The sequence below is a fragment of the Aspergillus ibericus genome (assembly GCF_003184845.1).
Source record: "Aspergillus ibericus CBS 121593 unplaced genomic scaffold BO80scaffold_32, whole genome shotgun sequence".
Lineage (NCBI taxonomy): Eukaryota > Fungi > Ascomycota > Eurotiomycetes > Eurotiales > Aspergillaceae > Aspergillus > Aspergillus ibericus.
The window spans coordinates 182,681-206,398 of record NW_020292130.1 but is presented as its reverse complement, the minus strand read 5'-3'; the positions used below and the strand labels follow the sequence as shown (position 1 = coordinate 206,398).

The window sequence follows — 23,718 nt, the reverse complement described above, 5'->3', positions numbered from 1 at the left end:
GACTGGGAAGAGCACAGCGATGGCTTACGTCATCTATGCAGGCGGTTATGCCGAGCACAAAAGGGCCCAACGATGGCTCAACTTTTGGTATCCTTATTCAGAAGTATTTCAAATATCCTAGACTAAATCTAGCAGGTCGATCGCGAGCTGCCAAAGTATAAACCCCCTCAAAGCCATAGATTTCGTCGCCCATGGGAATCAACATAAAGCACCGTGTGTGGATAATAGTACAGTCATCTCCCTCCGCGACTCAACCAGAGGACCACCCTGGCTTCTTTAATCCTCGGTCAGGTCGCCGTACTCCCACATACCCCGACGTTCCTGCTTCGCTTCCTCCTCCACGGACCGTAGGTGCGACAGCGTCTCCGTGGCGGCCCGTTCCCAGCCCTTGAGCTTGCGGGGAACCATGGCCAGACCTTCACGCACAATGTCGGCATTGATACTGTGGTCCAGGTTCTTAGACTCGGCAGGGTCCAACAAGGTGACGTGCAGAGTTCCCTCCGGGGAAACGTAGTCAACGTTCGCAACAAGTTCGCGGTTGTAAACTTGCTCCTCAACAAAGGCGACGGCATCCTGCAGGTAATCTTCGGAGCCAGGGAACTGGACGAAGGAGAGGACCGCATCGGCCGCCTGAGCGCGAAGCTTCTGAACAGAGAACTGCGGCTGGCTCAGGGGTCTCAGACGGGACCAGGGCAGGACTTCCGAGTTACCAAAGTCGATGTACACAACCTCGGCCTGCTGGTTCTCACGGTCATTGCGACGCACCTTGGCACGGTACCAGTCATTATCTTCACTGAACTTGGCCGCCACAAAGTCACCAGCCTTGGGAGGTCCCGGCAACGGGGTGTCATTGGCCTTGTTGAGGTGGAAAGAACGGAACGCACTCATCAGCTCCGTCAGCGCAGACGTGCCTGTGCCAATCTGCTGGACCTTGACGCGTGCATTGGTAGGGTCGACGTAGGTGACAATCACATCACGGTAGTCCTTGCGGCGCTGGGAAGCCTCGGTTTCAGCGCCGTTGCTGCTGTCGACGGGCGCCTCCTCTTCCTCCACAACATCCTTGCTAGGGTCCCAATCGTGCCAGAGTCCCTTCCGGGCCTCCTTAGCCCTCTGCTCCGCAGCAAAGTACTCTGTCGCGTGGCCGGACTGTTCGGCGGAATAGGGGTGAACAGTAGCGAAACCCTCCTCAAGGAGGACCTTGGTGAAGTTCTCCTTGTTCACATACAGGGTGCCGATAAATCCACCAACCTTATCAATGGTCTCGACGTCGATCTCGACGTCACGCTGCATACAACGCTTGTTGGCCAGGTCGTGAGCCTCCTGACCGAAGGGCTCGGATGCTTCACCCGGGTTGCGGGCGGACCGGGGAGCCCGGATACCCGACAAGACCAGGGTCAGCTTAGCATTCTCACGAGGAACCAGAACAGTGAAGCGAGATCCAGACTTGACGAAGTCCACAATGGCGGGTACCCGCTTCTGGCGTTGGAGGATGGAGACTTCCATCTTGGCCTTCTGAACGCTTTCAGAGTAATCCTGGTACTGCTTGGGCTTGGGGGGCTTAGCGGCCCACATGCCCTTGCCCTCTGCCTGGGCCTCGGCTTCAGCGAGCATCAGGTTGTCGTACTCAGGGGACCGGTCATCATCATCCTGGCGGTGGCGGATGACGGAAGCGAAACCCGCCTCAACAAGGGCCAAAGCAATGTTGGTGTTTCCTTGGACGACCGTGGCCACATCCCTCTCCTCGTATCCCTCCGTAGCCGGCTTCTTGCCGTTAACGGTAACCTTGACGTGCTTGCCGATGAGCTTCTTGCGCACAAACTCCTTCGCATCAGCAGCAAAGGGTGCTTGCTTAGGGTCCGACGGCTTGGGCTGTCTGACACTGCTGAGGCTGATCTTCTTCTCCTGGCCGGCCTTGTTGCGAATGAAAAGGGTGTCTGCATTCAGCACGCGGCTGACAATGTAGTCCTCGGCCCCGCCTGCAGGACCCTTGGAAGCAACCAGACCAGTAAAGAGGCCAACTCTGGCGTCCTTGGCCACTTTTTCGGCACGGCGGAAGGCTGCCATCTCCGCACCAAGGAGGGCCGAGTGGTGATCATGGCAGCGAGCAAGACCGGCTTCCAGCAGGAACTTGGCAACGTTACCGTTGGGGTGGAGAACACTAGCGATCAATTGACCCTGCGGGGTGACGCCCAGGAGAGATACCTGGACCTTGCGCTGCAGAATTCTAGACTCGACGAACTGGAACGCCTCGTCACCATAGGGCTCGGCAGGCTGCTCCTTTCCATCAGCAGTCACCCGCTTGGCTGATGGTGCACGGACACCCGCCATGGCAGCGACAACCTGCAAGTGTTCCTCTGGAGAGAGGAGCAGACGAACGATCAATCGATCACCGTTCAAGACCCTCTCAACGATACCCTCAAGGTGTTTGTCCTTCCATTCGTCGACCAGGCTCTTGGGGTCAGACAACTCGTAGGTGGTCTCTGTGCGACCCTTCTCCGTTCCAGCCCATGTTCCCTTGCCCTCCGTCTGGGCGTGTTCCTCCAATGCACGGAGCCGTTCCAGGTACGCCACAGTTTCTTCGGACTCGTCGTTGCGCTTGCCGGCTTCTTCGCGGACGCGGGTCCATCCTTCCTGAACGCTGATGTCGGGCAGCGAAACGTCGAAGCTCGGGAGCTTAATGGTACCATAATCGCGCTTGGCACCAGTAGGGATAGTGTACAGGACTTGGAATTGTACTACTTTTCCGACGAGTAGCTCACGGAGGAATTCACGGGAATGGAATCCGTACGGCTGCAAGAAGTAAACAAGCAGTTAGCAAAATTCCCGCAGTTTATTTGAATGCGATAGCTGATATACACATCAAGAAGGGATCAATTGAGTCAGGAATGTGAAATTCCGGCTGGAATGCAATCAACCGGCCCCCGATGTAGAGGCCACCTATCCAGGCAGAAGGAAGATTGTCCCGCGCATTGAAATCACCAGTGAATTTCGAAGAAAGAGACTCACCTCATCGCCCTCTCTGCGCAGCCTTGGGGCTGAGACATATGCAAGACTAAGGATGCGTTCCTGTCCTGGGTTGGTGATATGCGACAGCACCACCGTGTCGCCGGACAGGACAGATTTCACACGGGCTTCCAGAGGCATGCTGGAAAGCGACAGGCGAGACCAAGGATGGACAAGAAGAGTTATAGAGGAATCAATTAGAGAGGTAGGAATGTAAATGAAGATTATAAAGGGGGGTAAGGAAAGACGGGGCTGTTAAACAAGAACTATTGATAGGGGAAGGAGGAGAAGAAAGACAGTCGGACAACATGAGGCCAGGTACCTACAGCAGTCGGTGCAGCCAATCGCGCGAGGGCGGACACCTGACTTTGTGGGGGAGTCTGAGTCTGGCCGGCTTTCCTCCTTCAGCGATCAGCACTTTCGTTACATTTGAATGGCAGAGAGGATTGTCGGGGAATTACTTCAGAGTCTCTGTGACATTAAGTGGTGAATTTTAATCCAGTGCATTATTCGTATTTAATATGATTCCATCGCGGCTAGGCGTCTTGCATTGAAGCTTTCTTAAGCTCCACCGCCAAAGTGAAAGCTCCCTTTTCACCCTTGATGCTTCACCAACTGGCGCGACTGACCTTCATTGTCCTCGACGGTGAGCACAATCATGTTCCACACAGTGATGTTCCGATCCTTCGCACTACGGATCTCGATCCATCCTTGGGATCCCATCTGTCGTTACGCTCATTACCTGATAAATTTACCACCCCCTGTCTGTAGCTACAGTAGCTAGAAATGTCCATAGCCTCGAGAGACCATCCATTACGAAACAAGGCGTCCTGCGTCCGTGGCATGTGAGACTTGGTTCGAAAAGGAAAAGACATTGCTTCCGTAGCACAACAGTTACATTCCGTGTCACCCACAGTAGAGCTATTTAGTTCTGGTACAGTCTGGCAGAAACGCCGGAGATCATAATTGCTGGCATCAAGTCATTCGTGCATTCATTTTACTTCCTGGCAGCGACTGGATATTGGCAGACTACTTCATTCTGATTAGGCCTCCCCCATCCTAGACTAAAGGCTTCGGAGATTAATTGGGCACTTAAGCGGCAATGCCGATAACACCTGTGGCGCAGACAATATTAGTATATGAGCCATGACCAAGATCTATCCAGTAGGGGAAAGCTTACCGCAGGCGGGACGAGGACCAGCGTTACCGGTCTTCTTGGACTCCTCGTTGCCACCGCGGCCGAGGTCATCGGTACCAGCGTGAACGACCAGGGTCCGCTGTAGTTATTGCTTAGCATCGTCGTAACAAGCGTACAAGAGGGTATATAACGTACGCCCAGAACGCTCTCAGCACCGATGAGCTTCACCAGCTTGTCCTGCTTGGAGCCAACGGCGTTGCCCTCAGCATCGGTCTTGAAGTTGCCCAGGTCACCGACGTGACGCTCAGCATCCTCGGGAGCACCGTGGGTCTTGCCGAAGGGGTTGAAGTGAGGGCCAGCGGAGGTGCAGCCGTTGGTGTTGTCACCGAACTGGTGGACGTGGAAGCCACGCTCAGCGTTGGCGTCGTGGCCGGTGATGTTCCACGAGATGGTGGTGGGGGTGTTCTCGTCGGCCTGCTCGAAAGTGACAGTGCCGGAGATCTTGGAGTCTCCACGGATGACAGCAACTGAGAGGCGGATCAGCCCATGACTTCATTTGGAAAGCTTCCAGAACACGACGTGCAACAATGAACAGCCTCCAACCGGACTTTAGTCGTGGTACTATTAATACCAGGAAAGCACCAGCTGACCGGAGCAAATGAGATTGCAGAGAGGAGCAAGTTCCCCCAAGCTTGCCTGCCTAGCAAACAGGGTCCCCAGACCGTGATAGGTCGGGAAGCTTAGATGGAGGGATCGCAAGGTGCTCAAATCTGCTCACTCAAGGTCCCCGGCCACGGTCGATCGTGGATCCGTGGAGGCGAAAGACCAATAGCAAGAGGAGAAGACCACGAGGACTGAAGAAAAGCGCAGGTACCTACCAGCCTTGACCATTTTGGCGGTTTGTGATATGTGACTACCTTGGATCTAGAGGTAAATTCAAGATTTGAGGATGATGAGGATGGGGGGAAGAAGGAGGGAAGAAGCGAACGAGGGGTAAATAATGAGTCGCCGAAAGCAGGCTGCGAGTCAGAGAGCACCCGTCAGTGCCTCGGACTTGGTGCTCCTCCTTCTCCCCAGTGGATTCGACGGGCTTCCAATGTCGGTGGTCTCCTGGGTGCTGCAACCCCCACCTGGCGGGGTTGTCGGAATGACGTTTTGCTGGTGTATTCCACACCTTCCCGATTCATAAGCAGCTCGGGTCCAGACTGCAGGTTAGCTGGTGGGATTGTGGGATTCCCTGGAAACCTCCCCAGCCATTGATGCGACTAGATACCCTGAAGGGTACCACTCCGTAGTAGTCCATAGTAGCATAGGTTCTTCCCGCAAAGACCCTGATGCTGTCAGTGTCGAGGAGCTGCCGCGAACTGCAGCGGGAGGTGCAGGTAGCTAAGGTAAGGTAAACCCGCAACGGTATCGATCCGTATCGATGGCCCCCACTTGCTCCTCCCTCAACCGTACCGCTCGTATTGTCGTTACCACCGCAATCGGCATCACCTCATCGGCGCCATCGTTCTCTCACATTATTCGCTCGTCTCTGCTGTTGTTATCGTTGCCGTTGCTGATCACTGATACATCTGTAGATGAATACTAGCCAAGCCAATAAATCTCTTTCATTCGGGGCGGACCTCACTTTATGCTACAATGAAAGCTATGGCTCCATTGAAATCGATGACAATCTTACGTTGCCCTTGCGAGGTGGCATCAATATGCGGCGCGCCTTGAACACCATCACTTTTCATCCCGGCTTTGAGACAGAAGAGTGGCTTCCCAGTCTTGCTCGTCTACTAATCCAGGATACAATGCGATCTCGGCTATAGTCTCAGGGCCTGTTACAAATAGTCTGCTAGCGACGACAGTACCATGGCAGCTTAAACGTACTCTGTCTTGCTCACTTCCCTTTGCGCGATGGACAGCTTCTGATATCGAAGATAATGGCAACCGCCCTTCCGCGTCCAGGGCGGTCCAGGGCTTCTTCCAATGCTTGGGCTCAACTATTAGTGCAATCAATACCTTAGTGAGCTGTGTCCTAGCAGGATTGCCTCAGCACGTTTCCTATTGAGGCATGACTGGTGAGGCGCAACTCCCTAAGAGCTTGGGATTATCCATTGAGTCTATCCTTTGGCAGAGGCCATTTCTCTGGAGATTAGAGTGCTGGTGCATCACCAGATGTCATAGATGCTACTTGTCCAATTGTTCGCAGAGCCAAAGAATAGCGTGAGTGGATGTGATCAAGGGCATGTCGCATCTGAGAATGTAACTGGAGATTCCGGAGTTTTCCAGTTCACTAATGGTATGTCAATTGCCTCTAGAGGTCTAATGCGAGGTCCATACTCGATGACTGGCGATTATACCTCATTCCGTAAGCAAATACACTTCCGCAAGGCAGTCATCTGTTGCAGTGTCTTCACAATCTTTGCCCTTGCATGAGGTTGAACTCACCTTGCGGAAGACCTATCCCTTTGTGCTATGGTAGAAATCACGGTAGAAATCACGGCATCGCAACATTTGCTAATGACTGTATGTTTCTTCTAAAAGTTAAGTGCAGAACGCACTTGTCATCTGTAGAACTCCTGATTGTCCCACTGCACAGCACCCGGAGCAGCATGGCGTTTATTACTTCCTAGCACCTGCGCTCATGACGAGCTCGTTCATCTCAGTCTCATTATCCCTTTGCTACGCTGTCCCTATGTGACGTTCACTTCTTTAATCCTTGGGCAACCATGGTAAAATTAGAGCTCTCGTTGAATGTATCTCCAGTGCACGAGTATCTCAACCCTAAATTCAACGGAGTGCGTCAGGATGGCCTACCAACCCTTCCATTGCTCACCGTTCACTCCATGCAATCCGCTTCATTTACCCTTTCTTATGAAAAGATTGTGATAGTAAACTTTCACATATCGTAAATGCCCGATCTATTGAATCGTAGTTGGGTATTTATACCCCTCTTCCCCCGCCATCCAACCCTCTTCTCTTCTTCTTCTCTCTCTCCAGTAGCTCTCAAATCTGACCACCCAAGAAAGACGTCCTTTTACCTTTCAAAGGCCTTTCTATCTTTTTTCTATATATACTGTACTGTAGACTTTACACTGTCGGCCCACAGTCTGGATCTTCCTCACAGGGCTGCGCTCATACCTTCTCTCATATTTTTCCCAAAAACTTCCATCCCTTATATACTTTGTTCCCATCGTGGGCTTTCCCAGTATGGATTCCATCACACAGCCAGCTTTTTTTCATATATCTTTAATCTGGAGAAGGCTTTGTCGAGAAGGGTCAGCCTCAGAACTGTCACACACTGGATATCATTTGTGTGGCAGGCAGTGACATGACCCACGAGTCTGCATCATGGGCCGGGTTTGATGTGGAGTCAACGCGTATGCGTCAGCTCCAAGGTATCTATGCCACTGCACCAAAAAGCCTCGGTATGCTGTCAACACCGAAACGCAACGAATCCACGGCAGATGGATCAAAATCTCACTGATCCGTCTCTGGTACCCTAAATGACGACCCTTTATACTAATATACATGATCTACGCCTGATCCGCCTAGTTAAATGTCGATGACTGTAGCACCGACTCCGAAATTTCAACCAAGAAGTGAACGAGCATTGTCTTGATCAACTCATGACTTTAACCTCGGTGCTGAATTCGCACACATAAATGGAAGTCATCTCAATCTAGCGGCGGGTGCTGTCTTTACCAGCCGGTCATTAGCGGGCGCTGAGAATATCGAGCGGACTTTTTACTCTGTTGTTTCTTCTATTAGCCTTCAAGCCAGGCAATGTGATTATTCTACAGCAAGAAGACATCTAACTGGCACACAGCAGGCCTCGTCAAGCCACCACTTTGCCCTCACATCCGGCAACAAGCTAGGACCCGACCGTCATTGGTGTTACAACACCGCCCGAGTATATAGTAGCTTGCCAGAAATATACTCTGAAGCATCGCAAGCACCCCTCAGCCTCGGAAACTTTCAGAGTACGATTCCCAAGATAATCCTGCAGCCTACCTCAGATTTGACTTCATCGCACACGACATGGATCATCCAGTTTATCGCACACTTCAAGAAGAAGTCATGTCTTGTCTCGGGTTTCTTTCATGGATCATGGTGCCGCCGTGGTAGCAACAATTGAACTACAACTGAACTCTACGAACACTTTCATCATCCGCTTGTCACTCGCGTGCCCGTTAAACTGGCAGCATTTTCGAAGGATCGTCTTTATCGAACTGGATGGGAAATTACCGTCCCAAAACCTCCTGCTCAATATGTCCTATCTTACATCCTACATCTTGCTTCTCTCTCTCTCTTACTGTCCGTTAACAGGGTGATAACGAGGCGATGGTATCATCTCCCACACTGATACCATGTATAATCCATGGTCAACTACGTTCCCTTTTCAGCGATAACTTGAGGAGACCACGACAGCTCAAGGGACTTCTAAGAACAAGAATACGGCACTGACTCTAATACTTTATCCATCGTTTTAACTCGGAATGTTTTCCGATTACGTCGCTGAACGGAAAGCATGCAAATCATGGCGGATACTGCTCTTCCACCATAACAACTGCATCAGATTCATATCCTTTTCCGCTTTCTCAGGCAATCGAATACTCTTCTATGGAATTCTGTTCGCAAAGCATCCGCCGACTATGCGAAGGCACACTGCCTGTCTTTGCGCAGAACCCTGTGAGCGTCAGGTATGGCTCATTGTTAGCTTATGACTGCAAAGGTTATGGAGAATATCTATCTTTATCCACTGCACTGTCGCGGTCTTGGCCAACGGCTTCAGGGATATGTTGTAACCCGACATCTTGCGGACAAGCGCAAGATGGACCAGGGGTTGAAAGATCGCTCGAAAACGCCAAACATACTTGTCTGGCGGTTCCCATTGATCAAAGCACTCTTATGCGAGAAAATTTGGCAATAACGCCTGTCTGTACAACTTGAGCTCGGGTTCAAACGGTAGTACAAAGAAGATGCCGAAGCGTACTGGCGTTTGCGAATGCCCTACCATTTTGTTTCCTAGGCGAAACGTTGCAGAAGTCCGCCCCTTGAAGGTGGCAGACTCTGCCTCAAATCATGGAGTCAACATTGAGCCGTGATCTGCCGGCTGTATACTCGGAGAATAAGAAGAATCTGCAGAATGGCCTGTGGCATCTGGTACAGCTAAGTAAGACCTTGTCCAAACCATGTCGGATGTCTCAGATGTATTCCAACACGCCGGACGGGGCCCCATGCATAGCCCTTTCATGCATGGGTTCAATTATGCGCCAACCCGAACACCTGGCTCTTAATTCGAAGTGAGTCACATTTTTAACAGAGCTACCTCGGCTCTAAAGGCTGGCCCAGTTTGTAGGCAGTCGACCGCGTATCGCTTGATGCACGCAGTCCTATGACCGCCAGTCACATGTCGTGGGTGGATTGACTATACCACCAATTTTCCACCGGAAATCCGCCGACTCTGAAAGAAATTCTATTGTTTGCCGCTGCGAGTGCTACCAAAAGGGCGTTATACACACCCAAGCGTTTCCCGAAGCATTTGAACGACTGTTGAAGCTGAACAATAGATGCTATAAATCTACGATAGACCAACATTTACATTCCGGTCAGCTCAACTCTACGATAAGATCTTCGGGACTACAAGCCGAGATAATCCTGGGTAAAAGGGAAAGTCTATCGACTGCTGCGCACAGATGCGACCTCAGCCATAACACACCGCAGCAATACAAGACTATTCTGCTGGTTCCTGGAACTTATGTTGGGTCCGCACAGGTGACACTAAGCAATTCTAGGACCTGGCAGCAATGACCGCTGTCATAAGTATGCTTGGTTTTATCCCTGCAGAACGCCCGACGGGCGGTTACTCGACCTCAACCTCAGGCGTAGCTGACATACAATGATCTTTCAACGCCGCCTAATGATTACAGACGTGGTCACTTTCGGAAAGCCTTTATGGACCCAGCAGGCATGACTGGCCTAAAAGGCCGATATATTATGTTATCTGTCAAAGAAAGTCGAGAAACGTATCGTGACAAAGTCCGAGATCCAACTGATGAGAACTACTCCATCACCTCCAGAGGCATGATTTCAACACGACTGTTGAGTTTGCCTGTCTGGTTATAGCATGTATGGGATTACTGGGAAACCAATGACCCAAAGATTGGTTGAGCATTGCCTGAGCCGGGAAATGCAATATCCGGCGGGGTCTTATGGCATGTTTCACACACATTGCTCATATAGGCCATAATCGAATGCGATCCTGAACAGCATACCCGGGACCACAGTGTCAAACTTGAGCCCAAACAGCATGTACCATTTGACATCCATCATTTCAGCACTGCCTTCTTTAGGAGAGAGAAAGCAAAGCCTTCCAACCGGCTTCTCAAAGACAAAAGAGCTCAAGCACGAAGGTTCCTTTCTATTCTATCTTTTTTTAAGGTGGGGATTTCTTTCTTAGAAGTGAGCAGCTCTCGAGGCAGATGACAGCTTCACCCCCTTCTGGCGGATAACTACCATGGAACACCACAGGCTCTATTGAGAGTCTGTCTAATATGATTGTCATGCTGCCTAAAGGACCTCGATTGCACCCGTCATATTAAAGACACTGAATAAATGAGCGGCTAAAGGTCCAATATCGCCAAACGAATGGCGAACGGCATTTGAAGGACAAGTTTGATATTTCTTCCGTTGCTCAAAAATCGGAACAACTTGATAATAACATCCTACTATGATGTCATTAAGCAATGCATGCCGTCAGAGCTGCACATAACTTCCGCCTACTTCCCACTTTTAGAACCGTCACAGGCCGGAGAAAAGGGGTCGTCTGTGGGATTTGGCTGAGCAGCTGGTCCGCTGGTGGCCTGTTGGATTCCAAAACAGCAGTGGTAATTAGAGACATACCCATTATGGTTTTGATACAATACCGCCAACCTGGGCTGTCTTGGTCATCCTTTGGGGTATCTCTATCAGCGAGGGGCTCATCACAAATCCTCCCGATATACCTCTGGCAATCAATCGTGGTCGAAACGTGAACAACAAGCATGGTACTTGGATGTACCATCCCTGGGCCAAGAAATATCTTCATAACAGTCGAACTGTCATCCATGATCAATGGTTTGACAAAGGACGCAAATCTACACAATGCTCCGAAAATGATACACAGAAGAGCAGCCAAGTCAGGGACTACTAAAAATTCGGATCATACTCAATGCCCTTTACAACACATTCCACATTATCAATCATACCCATCGCCCTAAAAGCTCACCATACAATACTCGGTTCTCGATACAAATAGTCATACAATATCCTGTACCCAACATCCAGAGAAAACCTCGATTTCAGCGTCATCCCAACAACCCCAGTACGCACTTTGGACAGGTCTATGGGCACCCTACAAACGCAAAGCCAAACCAAGACGCAAGGGAGAGCCTAGATGCTCCTACATTCTAATCCAGCTCAACATGCTTGCTCTACTCTCAAAATGACATATAGTCAACACCTTCAGCTCTATGCTGAATCAACTTCTGAGGGCAGAGCCACAACTGCAACCCCACGAGCCGAAGCCTACGAACAGATATGCTTGCGTCAGAAGAAGATCCATGGCCGTTCTGCGAGAACATCGTCAAAGCATGCAACAGCAGCTACAGCCTGCACATCGCATACAACCCCCGACCGACATTGCATGGGAATCCGCGACGAAGCTCTGCGCGCACGAAGGGCGCCCATCCATCCAGGGCCCTGCCGTCGCGATGTTCGCTAACATCCTCACCATGATCAGAGCCGTCCGTATCTTCTAGGACGCACAGACAGCGCTATCGTTCCCCGTGACGGACACTCGTGTCAAGCACATGGAACATCCTGTGGGTCCAGAGTTCAGAACAATGTGATCCTCAAGGGAGGAGCACAGAGTCAAGCGGTAGTTCTATTTCCTCCGCAAAACATGGGTGACGATCTCACCTATGGGTTGATCCATTTGATCCTAGGATACCAAACCAAGCATCGGCAACTGAAACCCAGAAGAGGACATAAAACGGACCCTATTCCTCGATTCCCAATCACATGGCCCACTCATCCAAAGTCATTCTCATCCACGAGTTCCATCAAGTCCAATCCAATCTAATCTTTAATATCATACCTCATCCCAATCCTCAGCTGAAGAATTACACCCCTTTCTATACATACATTACTCTCCTTACAAATCAATCTGAACCAAACGAAACGAAACAAAAACCCTCACTACACAATACACATCCCCTTCCCCTTCCCAATTCCTCTTATATCACTCTCATATCAAAAATCAATATCTATACCACACGATATGATACATTATATCCCCCCTCCCCCCTACCCTCCTACCCCCTCCTCACACCACTCAGAACCTAGTTCAAGTCCACCCAACCCAACCCAACCCAACCCAACAAATCAAATCAAACCAAATGACAACTCGCCCTTATCCTTACCCTCCCCCAAGTCCCAACAATGAAAAGAATCCTAACTCGAATATCAATTTCCATACCCCCTCTCTTAATCCCTTCCTCTACACCCAACCATCCATCAACCAATCAATTACTTACTCAAACTACATCTCCAACCCGCAATTACAACCAGCAAATAAAATAACAATTCTTCTCTACCCTTCTAGGGCTCCAAATCAAGAGATGGAAAAGATTCATCCTCCAGCCCCCACCCCCCAGGTGATGAAAGGCTTGTTCAATGAGGACATGCCAAGAGGGGGGGTGGTTGGTCGGTTGCCTCTCTGGTGGAGATGGAATGGGAGGAATGGGAGGAATGGGTTGGATGGATGGATGGGGTGTGTTTTTGTTGTTCGATTGGCTGTTCTAAGATGGTGGGGATAGAACTTATGCTGTGTATGTATGGGGATGGAATATGGATGTTGGGATGAGCTTGTGCATATGCGTGCATATATGCATGTATGCTGGGTCTGCTGTCATTGTCTATTGGGCTGTCTTGCATGTGGAGTGGGTTGTGGAGCTGTTCGAAGGGGTCACAGTTACTGGGTTGAAACTTGGAAGTGAAACACTTCATATTCTTGGTGCTATTATATATGCATAACTTGGAAAGCACTGCACACTACGTGATCTATGAGAATAAAAAATCATAATTCGTATCTACCAAACGAATTTTCAGGTCATCAATTTTACACACATGGGAATAATGGTCGTCACAAAATGCACTATATCAATCTCGCAATTTATGCCTGGATCTTCGCCTTCAGGATGTCCTTGAGGGTGACAGCATCGGCAGCGAACTTGGAGATACCCTCACGCAGCTTCTCGACGGCCATGGCCTCCTCGTTGAAGTCGAAGCGGAACAGAGCCTCGTCCTTGATGTAGCTGCGCTTGGGGATGTCGAGACCAGCGGCGCTAGCGGAGTCGAGCTTCTTGGGGACGGCAGCGGTGGAGTTGAAGAGGTCCTCAAGGAGGTTGGGCTGGACGGCTGTTAGTTTCTCATGCGGAGTAGGGCACAATCCTTGCAGCACTTACGGAGATGGTCAGGTAGTCACAGCCGGCGAGCTCGGTGATCTCACCGGTATTACGGAAAGAGGCACCCATGACAATGGTGTTGTAGCCGTGCTTCTTGTAGTAGTTGAAGATGCTCTGGACGGACTTGACACCGGGGTCCTCCTCGGGGGCGAAGTCGCGCTTGTGAGCGGCCTTGTACCAGTCGAGAATACGGCCGACGAAGGGGGAGATGAGGTAGGCACCGGCCTCGGCGGCAGCGATGGCCTGGACGGTGGAGAACATGAGGGTCAGGTTGCAGTTGATGCCGTACTTGGACTGAAGGACCTCAGCGGCCTTGATACCCTCCCAGGTGGAGGCGATCTTGATCAGAATGCGGTCCTTGGAGATGCCGTTCTCCTCGTAGAGCTATGAAATCATGGCATCAGCAATTGGCACGGGACGCGAGCGATTGAGAGGCAGAAGCTGCATACCTTGATGATGTGGAGGGCCTTGTCAATGGAAGCCTGGGTGTCGAAGGAGAAACGAGCATCGACCTCGGTGGAGACCTTGCCGGGGATGATCTCGAGGATCTTCTTGCCGAACTCGACAAGGAGACGGTCGAGGGTGGCATCGACCTGCTCGTCGACGGTCTTGCCCTCGGTCTTACCCTTGGCAACGGCGGCATCGATGAGGCTGGCGTACTCGGGCTTCTTGGAGGCAGCCAGGATCAGGGAGGGGTTGGTGGTGGCATCCTGAGGCTTGTACTTGCCAATGGTGGCGAAGTCACCGGAGTCGCAGACGACGACCTAGATGGAATATGAATGATCAGCATTGAGGATATCATGGCCGGGTGGGATGAGCCGCAGAAACTTACGGTGCCGGAGGCCTTGAGCTGGTCGAGAGAAGAAGCCATGGTGGAGGTTGAGGATGGAATGGTGAAAGGAGATGGGATGGAATCAAGGATGGGTAGATGGAGGAGAGAAGAGAAGATGAGAAAGAGATGAAAAGATGAAGAAAAGGCGGAGGAAATAAGAAGGGAAGGATGTGGCGGGGAGAAGAAGGCGAGAGAAGACGACGAAGCCGGAGCCGTGAGCCAAAAGCAGCAGCAGAACGAGGAGGGGTGCCAATGGTGGGGCAGCTTGACGGCCGATGACGCTATGCCGCCGCTCCTGCTATTCCCCCCCCCCAACAACTCCATCTCCATCCCTCTTCTTCGCCATACCTCACTCCTGCACCACCCACCACCACGCTCAACCCATCCCGGCAGCAAATCCTTGCCGGTCCCTGATTCTCCCCATCCTCGTTTCCATCGTCTTCTCCCGCCCCGTCGTGTCCCCCTCGTGGTCCGAAGCGTGGTCGGCCCAGAGTGCTCCGGCAGACCCCCCCCAGCGGCGTGGTCCACCCCACCGGCTAATCACCGCCCACAGGGAGCCCTTTTTGCTTCACCGGAGCTTCCCCCTCTTCCGTGGGTGTTCCCCTGAGGCACCAGTCCCTCCGGTGGAGTCCCACCATACAGCTGCGTCTTTTCTTCAAATGAACCGTGTCTACGATGCTGCTTCCCATTCGATCTATTCTAACCGCCACCCCCATCACCCCCTCTAAGTACATACTATAGCGACTATGTAACAGTAGCCCGGATCCTCCGCACTGCCCCTCCACAACAGACGGGTTGCTATAGCATCCATGCTGGTCCACCCGCGGGGAAGGAACAAGCAGAATGAACAATAATAATAGCAGACAGGCTTGATACAGGACGAGAGTGCTCCGGGATACAGAATTGTGTGGCACCGTCATGCATTGAGCCGTTCGTTCGTGGAGCTCGGCGCGGAAAAAGGAACGCGGCGAAGATGGCCAGACCTCCGCAGTTTCCATCCGGGGCACTCCGCGGAGTCGTGTTCTCCGCTGTAATAGCTAGACAAAGGTGATGCTCACCGGCGCTGCACACAACTCCATTCATACTAGACCCTCTGTCAGCATACGGTCACCCAAAGTTCAGACATTGGCCACACTCACCACTCGTCCCCCTTCGTCGCCGGTATACACAACGTGCGGTTGGGGAAGGATGCAGCTGATTCCCGCTGAGATATTGGCGCCGTTATCGCGGAGGCTGTCCACGTGATGAAGTTGCCGGATCAACTCCAGCTCAAACCGTCCGTGCTGGGTGATTTTGCTCCAAATCTAAAAGCCAGTAGCATTAGCACCGGAATACTTCCGGGTCGTTGTCCTAGGGATCTTACGTTGACCACGCCTCGTCGGTGCCCGGTGAAGAGCAGCTCGCGTTCCTGCCATTCGTTGTTGACCCCTTCGTAGAAGACGCAGGTCAAAATTGAGTCATCCACCGAGTCGCACAGAACCTGCTCCAGCAGCAGAGACCCGTTGAGGGTGTAGAGGCTGACACGGTCTCGTCGACAGATCATGATTTCTCCCGTCACATCATTTATCCGCGCGCACTAGACCAGCATTAGTTCACAGAGCTTGGGCGGATTCCTTGGTACCATCATGCTTACATCGACCGGCCCGTTGGCAGGTAGTTCCCGGACGAAACACTGGCGGTTGAGATCCCAAAGCATGATCTGACCATCTGTGGATGCAGACAGAAGGGTGCTGAATGACCGAGACACCGCAAGCATCGTCACGGGCGAACGGTGTCCAAACAGCGACCCTGCTGGCTGCAGGTCAACGGACTTGGCTGAGGAGGTATAAGTCCAGATCGCCACGGTGCAATCGGTACCGGCAGTTACCAACGTTCGGGAGTCCGCAAAGATCGCGCAGGAGAGTTGGCCGATATGGAGGTGCTCATAGTGGCCCAGTAGCTAAACCTCTGTTAGCGTCCGTTTTGACAGGAAGCGATCAGGATCATTCGCTACCTTTCGGCTGTCCGCAGAATAGAATCTCACACTGCCGTCGAAGAAGCCCCATTCCATGTACTTGTCGTAGCTCGGAGGGATATTGACCCGAAGGGCAGCAGCACATAGCAGACGATCTTGCTTCATTGATAATGATGCTACGCGTTCGCCAATATCTATCCGCGTCTTAGCACTGGTCAAGATATCAGTATCATTTTGGGCGGATAACTCACCAAGGAGTGCCAGTGGTTGTTGAGTAAGCGACTCGGCAAGACGATCCAGTCGCGGCATCTTGTGCCCGGGATCCTCTCGTTGTGAATGCGGTCGGTTGAATATCTGATGCGGAGTCTGTCCGAAGTTGTGAATGATGCCGATGGTGGCCAGTCGTTCCACCGGGTCATCAATGGAGTCCACATCTTTGGCACCTTGGTAGGACAGATGATGAAAGACGTTCACGGCCTCGACCGCGGCCTCTCCCTTTTGCTTGCTTCCGAACACCAAATCAATCCAATGATGTAGGTTCTGAGTCACGTAGGGGCTCTCGAGGGCCTCGCGGTGCTTTGCGATGAAGATCTTGGGGTCCCCTTTGGCCCATGGCGGTAGCTCCACCGAGTCGATTATCGTCGTCATGTTCTGCAGGAAGCCGAAATCGTACTTGTTCGAGTTCACCAGGAACTCGGGGAGGTAGAAGAACTCGGGAATCAGCTCCCGTACGTCCGACATGTTGCCACGCGACGCAGATTCCCAGGCCTTCCCGACAGAGTAGAAGAGACGGTCAGCATGGTCGAATGTACCGCCCTGGAGGAGAAGGTAGGATTTGACAAAGGGCTGCAGACGGATGAGATATGAGCTAACGATCATGGCCGAGGAATAGTGCGTGCCGTAGTGGAATGGTGGAGCGTCGTCGTCGCCCATCTCGGCGAAGGCCTTGTACCGTTCTCTGAAGTCTGCCTCTCGCTCCGGGGTTTGACAGCCCATGGGCTTTGACAAGTCACGGAATGTTTGGGGATTAGTCAAGTCTAGTTCCTCACTAGTATAATCCGCCAGCACCCACGGGAAGACCGGATACTGCGTCAGATCATTGAAAGTTCTCCCGGCGAGTGTATTGATCAGCATGAGGTAGTGGAAGTTGGAGATTTCACCCTTGACCCATTTACGCGTAGCTGGATAGGCGGGCGAATGGCCGAAAACGCTGGCGAACTTGGATCCCAGAGACTGCGGTGCATCCTCCTGGCTTCGAAGGGTCTCGAATCGCCAAACATCCTCCGGGCGTGCATGGCCAACGCTTCCAGTCACTTGAGGGGCTTTGGCCGCGAGCTGACTGCAAAGGCCGTCTCGGGCTCGTGATGAGATGAGTGTCAGCAGATAGCTGCTGCCATCTGTGAAAAAGACTTCCAAGGCCACGTCACGAAACAAGAAGCGTCGCTTGGAGATGCTGATCAGATCGGACCATTTCCAGCTTCTCGTTTCATGCTCTTGCGCTTTACGTTCGCTTGATTCTCGGCCGGCGATCATGCGGACGTAAGGGTCGCGTTCGTCTGCCGGGGCTTGCCAGACATTCACGATTTCGCCATCTGATCTCTGGAAGAAATTGTCCAATATGTATATGTGATCCTTCCCTTGGATCAGGAGTCCTTCAAATGCTTCTAACCCAATGATACGCGACATGTTGCACACGCCCTCTACCTGATCGCCGCGGTGAAGACTCCGCATAACTTTCCGATTCTTGTCCTCATAGTCGTCAAGGTCCGCTTTGGGATCTTCGATCAATTCGAAGCTTTCTTCAAGCACACTCCGACTGTCCGGCGCAATGCCTTGAGAGGTACCCTCCACAGCCTCATTGTTTGCGACGGTAGCTGTAGGGGTCAAACCAAGAGCATCACCACTAGACGAAGGCCGAACCTCCGTGTCCAGTTTGATCGCTGGGGGCTCGGATGCCTTCCGTTTTGGCTGGTAATTCTGTCGCTCGCCAGTCTCATCCGGGACGATGCGAAGACGCATACGACTGCGCCCTTCTGTTTGGTCGAGGCGCCATTTTCGCTCCTTATTTTCGGCAAGAAGACCTCCATATCGCCGCAGGTCCACGGTCAGCTGGGAAAAGGCAGTCCACATGAACACAGAATCATCCTGATGGTCCTGGAGGGACCTCTGAAGCTTCAGGAGCTCTGACGCAGATATGTTTGATGCCCAGCGAGGAAACATGGTCATATGCTTGCGTGTCACTTCGTCACCGAAAGTATCTATTTGCTTCCATTGCTTCAGCTTCTCCTGGCGTTTGGAAACTCGGCTTCGTGATGTAGCTTCAATCTTGGAGTTCTCTTCGTGAACAAAATCCTCCCAGTGTTTTGATATGACATCAAAGAATAGAGAGTGTAGGTCCTCCTCTCGGTCATTAAACCACTGTAGAAAGGCGGCATCGTCCATACCCATCAAAGCTTCAAAGCCAGCAGAAAGCCGCTTCTGCAGGGATACCGGTGCGTGGCTGAGAATGGTAGCCATGTCGGCAGGCTTCTGCACTAGCAGAATCCTGAAGAGCCCCGCTGCAGCCAGGCGGACATCTTCGTTTCCGTCGTCTAACTTAATATATAAGAGGTAACACAGCAGCTGCAGGTGGGTGGACTGGGCATCTCCAGACAGGAGAACCACTTGCCAGTATGATAAACGGTTCAGGAACGAAAGAGCTTCAGTGCCCTCGACTTCTGAGAGCCGAAGCAGAACGACGCGAAATACAGTCGATCGGATGATTGAAACGGCTTGGCTACACAACCTGATACTCTTGAGACAAGAAACATCGGGCCGTTGAAGATACTCCAAGATTGGCCCTGCAAATTCGAGAGTTGCCGCTGCCCCATCAACGAACCAACCTTCAAACACTGCTTCTCCAAGGTGCGTCGTTAACCGCCCCAAATTGGTCAGCACGCGTGGTTCTGCGAGTAGATGAGTCTTCGACAATATGACATCTTGCGCTGTTGACAGGAAGTTTCTCAGCACCCACGAGTTGAAGTATGCCCGATGTTCCAGCAACCCCGGTGGTGTTTTGAGATATAGACCAAGACCTGAGAAGTCTTTCCGTTCTAATAGCTGCTCCGAGAAGACCGAGAGAACCAAGCTGAGTATGCTGATAACGAAAGGATGATCTGCGTTACCTGCATTTTCGACTTTCTTCGGATTGCATGCATGGACAATTCGCGCAGAGGATGGCAAAGGTTTTCCCCGATCAGATGAGACAAGGATGAAAGAAGATCCACGGCCGAGTGATCCAGCAGGGTCATCACGAGCTCCGGGCTGTTCCACAGTTGTTGTCCGCAACTCAGCGGCCCCTCTTGAGCGCGGGCGAAGGACCAGATTCTGATCACCAAAGTCGAGACTACCGGCACGAGGGGTCAATTCAGCATCCGTGTTTGTTGCATCGCAGCCGACAATGACTGGGAACAGCGTCGAAAGTAGATGCTGAATGTACTCAGGTTGTGTTGTAAATATGCGAAAGCTCAGAGACTTCACATGGAGAGTGGCAAAGAAGTCAATGACAGTACTAAAGAGCAGATGCTCTTCGACTACTGTAGTCGCGGCCGTATGAGAGAGAAGACTTGGGTCGGTTGGTTGAAAATTGGAATTTCCTTGTATGTCGGGGGGCGCACTATAATTGTTTAAGACCGTTCCCTTTAAGGCGCTCTGCATCATCTCAGCGATAACTGGAAAGATTTCAGGGAAGGATATATGCAACTGAGTGCCGGAGAGGAAGGAATCTGACAGTCCACTGTGATTGAAGGGCCTGTCGACAATCATTTTACCGACGTCCAGACCAAACAAAATAGCAAAGCAGATGGACCATACAGCGGGAATTCTCCACCACCTTTTCAGGCAATGCCGCATGATGATATACCCCCCGGTTTTCTCGGTGAACTTCTTATCATATATGCTGCCATGAACAGCCAACAGGCGGGCTATGATCTTAGCGGCTAGGATAATGATTTCCGGCTCGTCTTCGCACAAAAGGTACAGAAGCCACTATATGGGAGTCAATAATCACTTCTCGTCAAGAGAATAAATTGCAACAGACCTTGTTCGTCACGGCCCTTGCAAACTTCTTGATGGGACCGAGATCGTGTGCATTGCAGAGCAACGAGCAATACATTCGAAGCATCTCTGTGGCAATCACGGTGCTCGACACATATTTATCCTTCGCAGCGGGAGTTGCCGGTCGCACACCCGTGTTAAATCTCATGCTCTTCTTCTTCTGCAGTCGACTTGATTCCCTAGGCTTATGAAGGGCGTAGGTGATATAAAGCGCTAGTGAGCGAAGTAAGTCCGCCGTTAAACAACTTTCCATCAGCGATCCAAAGGCGGCAGTATGAAGGCGTAATGCTTCAGATGTAAAATCCTCCACCTTGAGGGCCTCGAGAAACTTCTTATTAACGCCTAATAACCGTCAGTAACACCGACTTGTAAGGTAAGCCATTGGATGCTTCCGGGAGACCCACGCATGCGAGCCAGTCGCTTTGCATTGAACCGGCGATGGTGGCTTTCGCTGGCAAATATACAAAATTGGGAGTAGTACAACTCGAGGAGAGCCGCCTCTCCATACCTCCATACCTCTAGATCGACAAGCAAGACCCGGTAGGCTAGTGGGTTCGTGATGATCGAGCGGTTCGGCTGTTCAAAGTTGTACCCAACAAATTTTAATGTCAAGCCGAGAAGCTCTAGGGCCAAGGCAGATCTCTCCTCATAGCTGGAGCAGACGCTGGCTGTCCTTGATGCTGTAGGAGAGGCTCCTGATAGCAAGCCAAGCTTTTCGCGCAGCAGAACCGCAAGGATTCCATAGCCATTCTCTTTCTCCATTGCCTCGCTGTTCCGCCAATTATCCTGCACAGCTTCGTACAGTGCCTCAACTGCCAGCAGTGTCGACTCCGCAGTGTCAGCCGCGTGAAGTAAGCTCAGATGCACCGCCGCACATCCCCCAATACGCCAACTCGCATCGTCCAGAGAGTGTGGAACGGTGACCACGGGGTCGCCGGTCAAGACACCGATTCCATGGGCTTGAGTGAGTGCGTCATTTATCGCAGGTGTGGCTCCATTGACGGCTACTGCATTTCCTCCCGACTTCGTTAGCTGATGCAGATTTTTGGCGGCCTGTTTGGATAGGCACTTGATCAGTCGAGACTCGTCCACGGTATTATCGTCATCATCGTCTAGAACTGAGAGTGGCGAGACGTTTAGCAATATGGACCCCTCAGGAATAAGGGTACTAGCTTTCTGCCGGATGGCAACGACAATATCCGACTGCTCTTCTTTGCCCGGATGCAAATGCTCATTGCGTAAGTTCAGAGCGGCAGAAGCCTTGTACGTCTGAAAAGAGCCCAGACAGTCTTGGAAGTTGCCATAATATCGGGCACCGAGGTTATAGAACACAGCAACCATATCGTCGCTATGGGCTTCTTCGAAGAGAATTGCACTTGCCAGAGACCATCGAGACGTAGAGACCCCCTTTCCCAGTCTCATGGCCAAGTCCTGGGGGGTGCCAAAGAACGCTTGAACCCGAGCCGATCGGCTAGGGGCGCTTGCAGCGGGCATACATGGATACTCTATCCTAAGTTGCTCGACGAACTCGCCATCTATAAACAAAGACGCGCGAGAATGAGACGGTGGTCTAGGCTTCTTGTGAACAACGCAAATGTGGTACCATCGCCCAGGTTCGAAGACAACGGATTTGAATCGAACACTGGGGCGCGGTCCTCTTATCGAGGTCTGCAATATGAAGTTGCGGGTGTCCTTTTCAAGGTATGCAAGCAAGAAGCATGTCTGGCTGGGGTCAAAGGCCCCGAATATTGTCGTGTGCGTGTTTGGATCAAACTGGTCAAAGCGTGCCCAAACCGAGAGCGTGTAACCTGAGGAAGTTGCTGGAGGGAATGAGCGCCCGAGTGTGGAGAATTCTAATGAACCGTATCCATGTAGTGAGAGATCAAATTGTATGGATGCGGGTTCTTTGGAGGCCTTCAGAACATCAACCAGCAAGCGCGACACCTTGGGGCAGCTGTGGGCTTTTTGATATAGGAAGACTGCATCCTTCAGATTGCTTATTCCTTGCGCACAGAGCAGCCGCGCAAGCTCTTGATACAACAGCTTTTCCGGCTCTGGACGCTCGTCACTGACAAGAAGTGGAAGAATCCACGATAACACACCAGTAGCATGCAGAATCGTGATGTTTCTCTGGGAATGTGAAGCAAGTTGACAAAGGCATGCAGGTACAGCTAGCCTCAGTATACCGTGGTTCGACGAGGAGGCCGATGTTTGAGACAACCACACTCGAATGAAAGGGCCCAAGATATCGGGTACTTCGATCGTCTCCGAGGTTCCTACGCATCGATCCACGTCCACCTTGATGTCACTGGGTAGTGGCATCGGGACCCTTCGGAATTTGGCGTCCAATGTTGTAAATATACTGGTGACGGCTTCCTGGCAGAGAGCTGCTGCCAGAATCCCGCCGTAGAACTGTTCTATGTCCCCCTGTACGCAGTCCACCTTTTGGGCCAGGAGTGCAAGAGCTTCCTCTAGAGCCACTTTCCCTCCCCGAGGGACCCGACTTGCAAAATACCGCTTATTCCCATGGTGTTCCTTCAACGCCTCTGCCAAAACCGCCAATGTATCCTTGAAAAGGGTCAAAAGACATTTCCTCTCGTCCTTCGACGACCGATCAGGGGTATATGATTCCGAGACTTTCAGAAGCAGGTCCAGCAGCGTCTGGAAACCATGCAGATGTCGAAAGTCCTCTTTCGCTTCTCGAGGTTGGTCATTGTCGATGAATGTGTGACGAAGCCGGAGTAAGCATTCGGTTGCTGTGGCAGCTAATTGAGGATCGATGTCATCTTCACCGCAGATGATTTTCAGCTTCTCGATGACGGGAGTCAGTTCGACGGCCGGCCGTTCGATTGACGAGGAAGGGGATGGCGAGAGAAGGGAGGTGGCCTGGTTCATCGCGCCGCTGAATCTTATCCCCGGCTACCTATCTGACGGCTATCGACCATCAGACACCATGAACCTGCACTTAGCGTAATAATAGAGGCGGTCTGCATTGGTAGTTGTAGTGGTTTGTAGCTTAAGGGACCGAATCAATCCACGCACACTTGTCTGACATGGACCAGCCGGAGTGGGAGGGAGGGAAGCAAGGACGGCGCAGTTTAGAAGATCAGCGATTGTGTGTCCGCGAGGGTTTCAAAGCGTAAGAATCCCGGTCAGATCCACCATAGAGACTAAAAAATTCCCAGGCGCTCGGAGA

At 51.7% G+C, this 23,718-nt stretch overlaps 6 protein-coding genes across 6 annotated transcripts; 1 reads left to right on the top strand and 5 right to left on the bottom strand.

Moving 5' to 3' along the window:
* Positions 1–74: 74 nt before the first annotated feature.
* Positions 75–3,270, bottom strand: BO80DRAFT_386542 (putative transcription factor (Snd1/p100)). The gene is made up of 2 exons (XM_025717019.1): positions 3,007–3,270; positions 75–2,790 (listed from the first exon to the last, which is right to left on the bottom strand). Exons 1-2 carry the CDS (start codon positions 3,142–3,144, stop codon positions 277–279), a joined length of 2,652 nt encoding a protein of 883 aa, XP_025573234.1. The 5' UTR covers positions 3,145–3,270; the 3' UTR covers positions 75–276.
* A 611-nt stretch (positions 3,271–3,881) lies between these two features.
* Positions 3,882–5,469, bottom strand: sod1 (superoxide dismutase SOD1). The gene is made up of 4 exons (XM_025719902.1): positions 5,020–5,469; positions 4,337–4,668; positions 4,184–4,280; positions 3,882–4,118 (listed from the first exon to the last, which is right to left on the bottom strand). The coding sequence occupies exons 1-4, from the start codon at positions 5,030–5,032 to the stop codon at positions 4,096–4,098; spliced, it is 465 nt and encodes a 154-aa protein (XP_025573233.1). The 5' UTR covers positions 5,033–5,469; the 3' UTR covers positions 3,882–4,095.
* Positions 5,470–12,485: 7,016 nt separating this feature from the next.
* Positions 12,486–13,154, top strand: BO80DRAFT_149191 (uncharacterized protein). The gene has a single exon (XM_025713766.1). The coding sequence runs from the start codon at positions 12,574–12,576 to the stop codon at positions 12,991–12,993; it is 420 nt and encodes a 139-aa protein (XP_025573232.1). The 5' UTR covers positions 12,486–12,573; the 3' UTR covers positions 12,994–13,154.
* A 195-nt stretch (positions 13,155–13,349) lies between these two features.
* Positions 13,350–14,512, bottom strand: BO80DRAFT_447002 (sedoheptulose-7-phosphate:D-glyceraldehyde-3-phosphate transaldolase TAL1; the record flags this gene model as incomplete). The annotated part of the gene is made up of 4 exons (XM_025721580.1): positions 13,350–13,586; positions 13,642–14,025; positions 14,091–14,405; positions 14,474–14,512. The coding sequence occupies 4 exons, from the start codon at positions 14,510–14,512 to the stop codon at positions 13,350–13,352; spliced, it is 975 nt and encodes a 324-aa protein (XP_025573231.1).
* Positions 14,513–14,906: 394 nt separating this feature from the next.
* BO80DRAFT_149160 (uncharacterized protein) lies at positions 14,907–15,872 on the bottom strand. Its single transcript, XM_025713765.1, has 2 exons — positions 15,613–15,872; positions 14,907–15,557 (listed from the first exon to the last, which is right to left on the bottom strand). Exon 2 carries the CDS (start codon positions 15,469–15,471, stop codon positions 15,010–15,012), a length of 462 nt encoding a protein of 153 aa, XP_025573230.1. The 5' UTR covers positions 15,472–15,557; positions 15,613–15,872; the 3' UTR covers positions 14,907–15,009.
* On the bottom strand, positions 15,166–23,522 carry BO80DRAFT_149143 (Beige/BEACH domain protein). The gene is made up of 8 exons (XM_025713764.1): positions 20,927–23,522; positions 20,506–20,864; positions 16,679–20,453; positions 16,467–16,621; positions 16,107–16,412; positions 15,837–16,049; positions 15,613–15,777; positions 15,166–15,557 (listed from the first exon to the last, which is right to left on the bottom strand). The coding sequence occupies exons 1-8, from the start codon at positions 23,415–23,417 to the stop codon at positions 15,528–15,530; spliced, it is 7,494 nt and encodes a 2,497-aa protein (XP_025573229.1). The 5' UTR covers positions 23,418–23,522; the 3' UTR covers positions 15,166–15,527.
* Between the last annotated feature and the right edge of the window lie 196 nt (positions 23,523–23,718).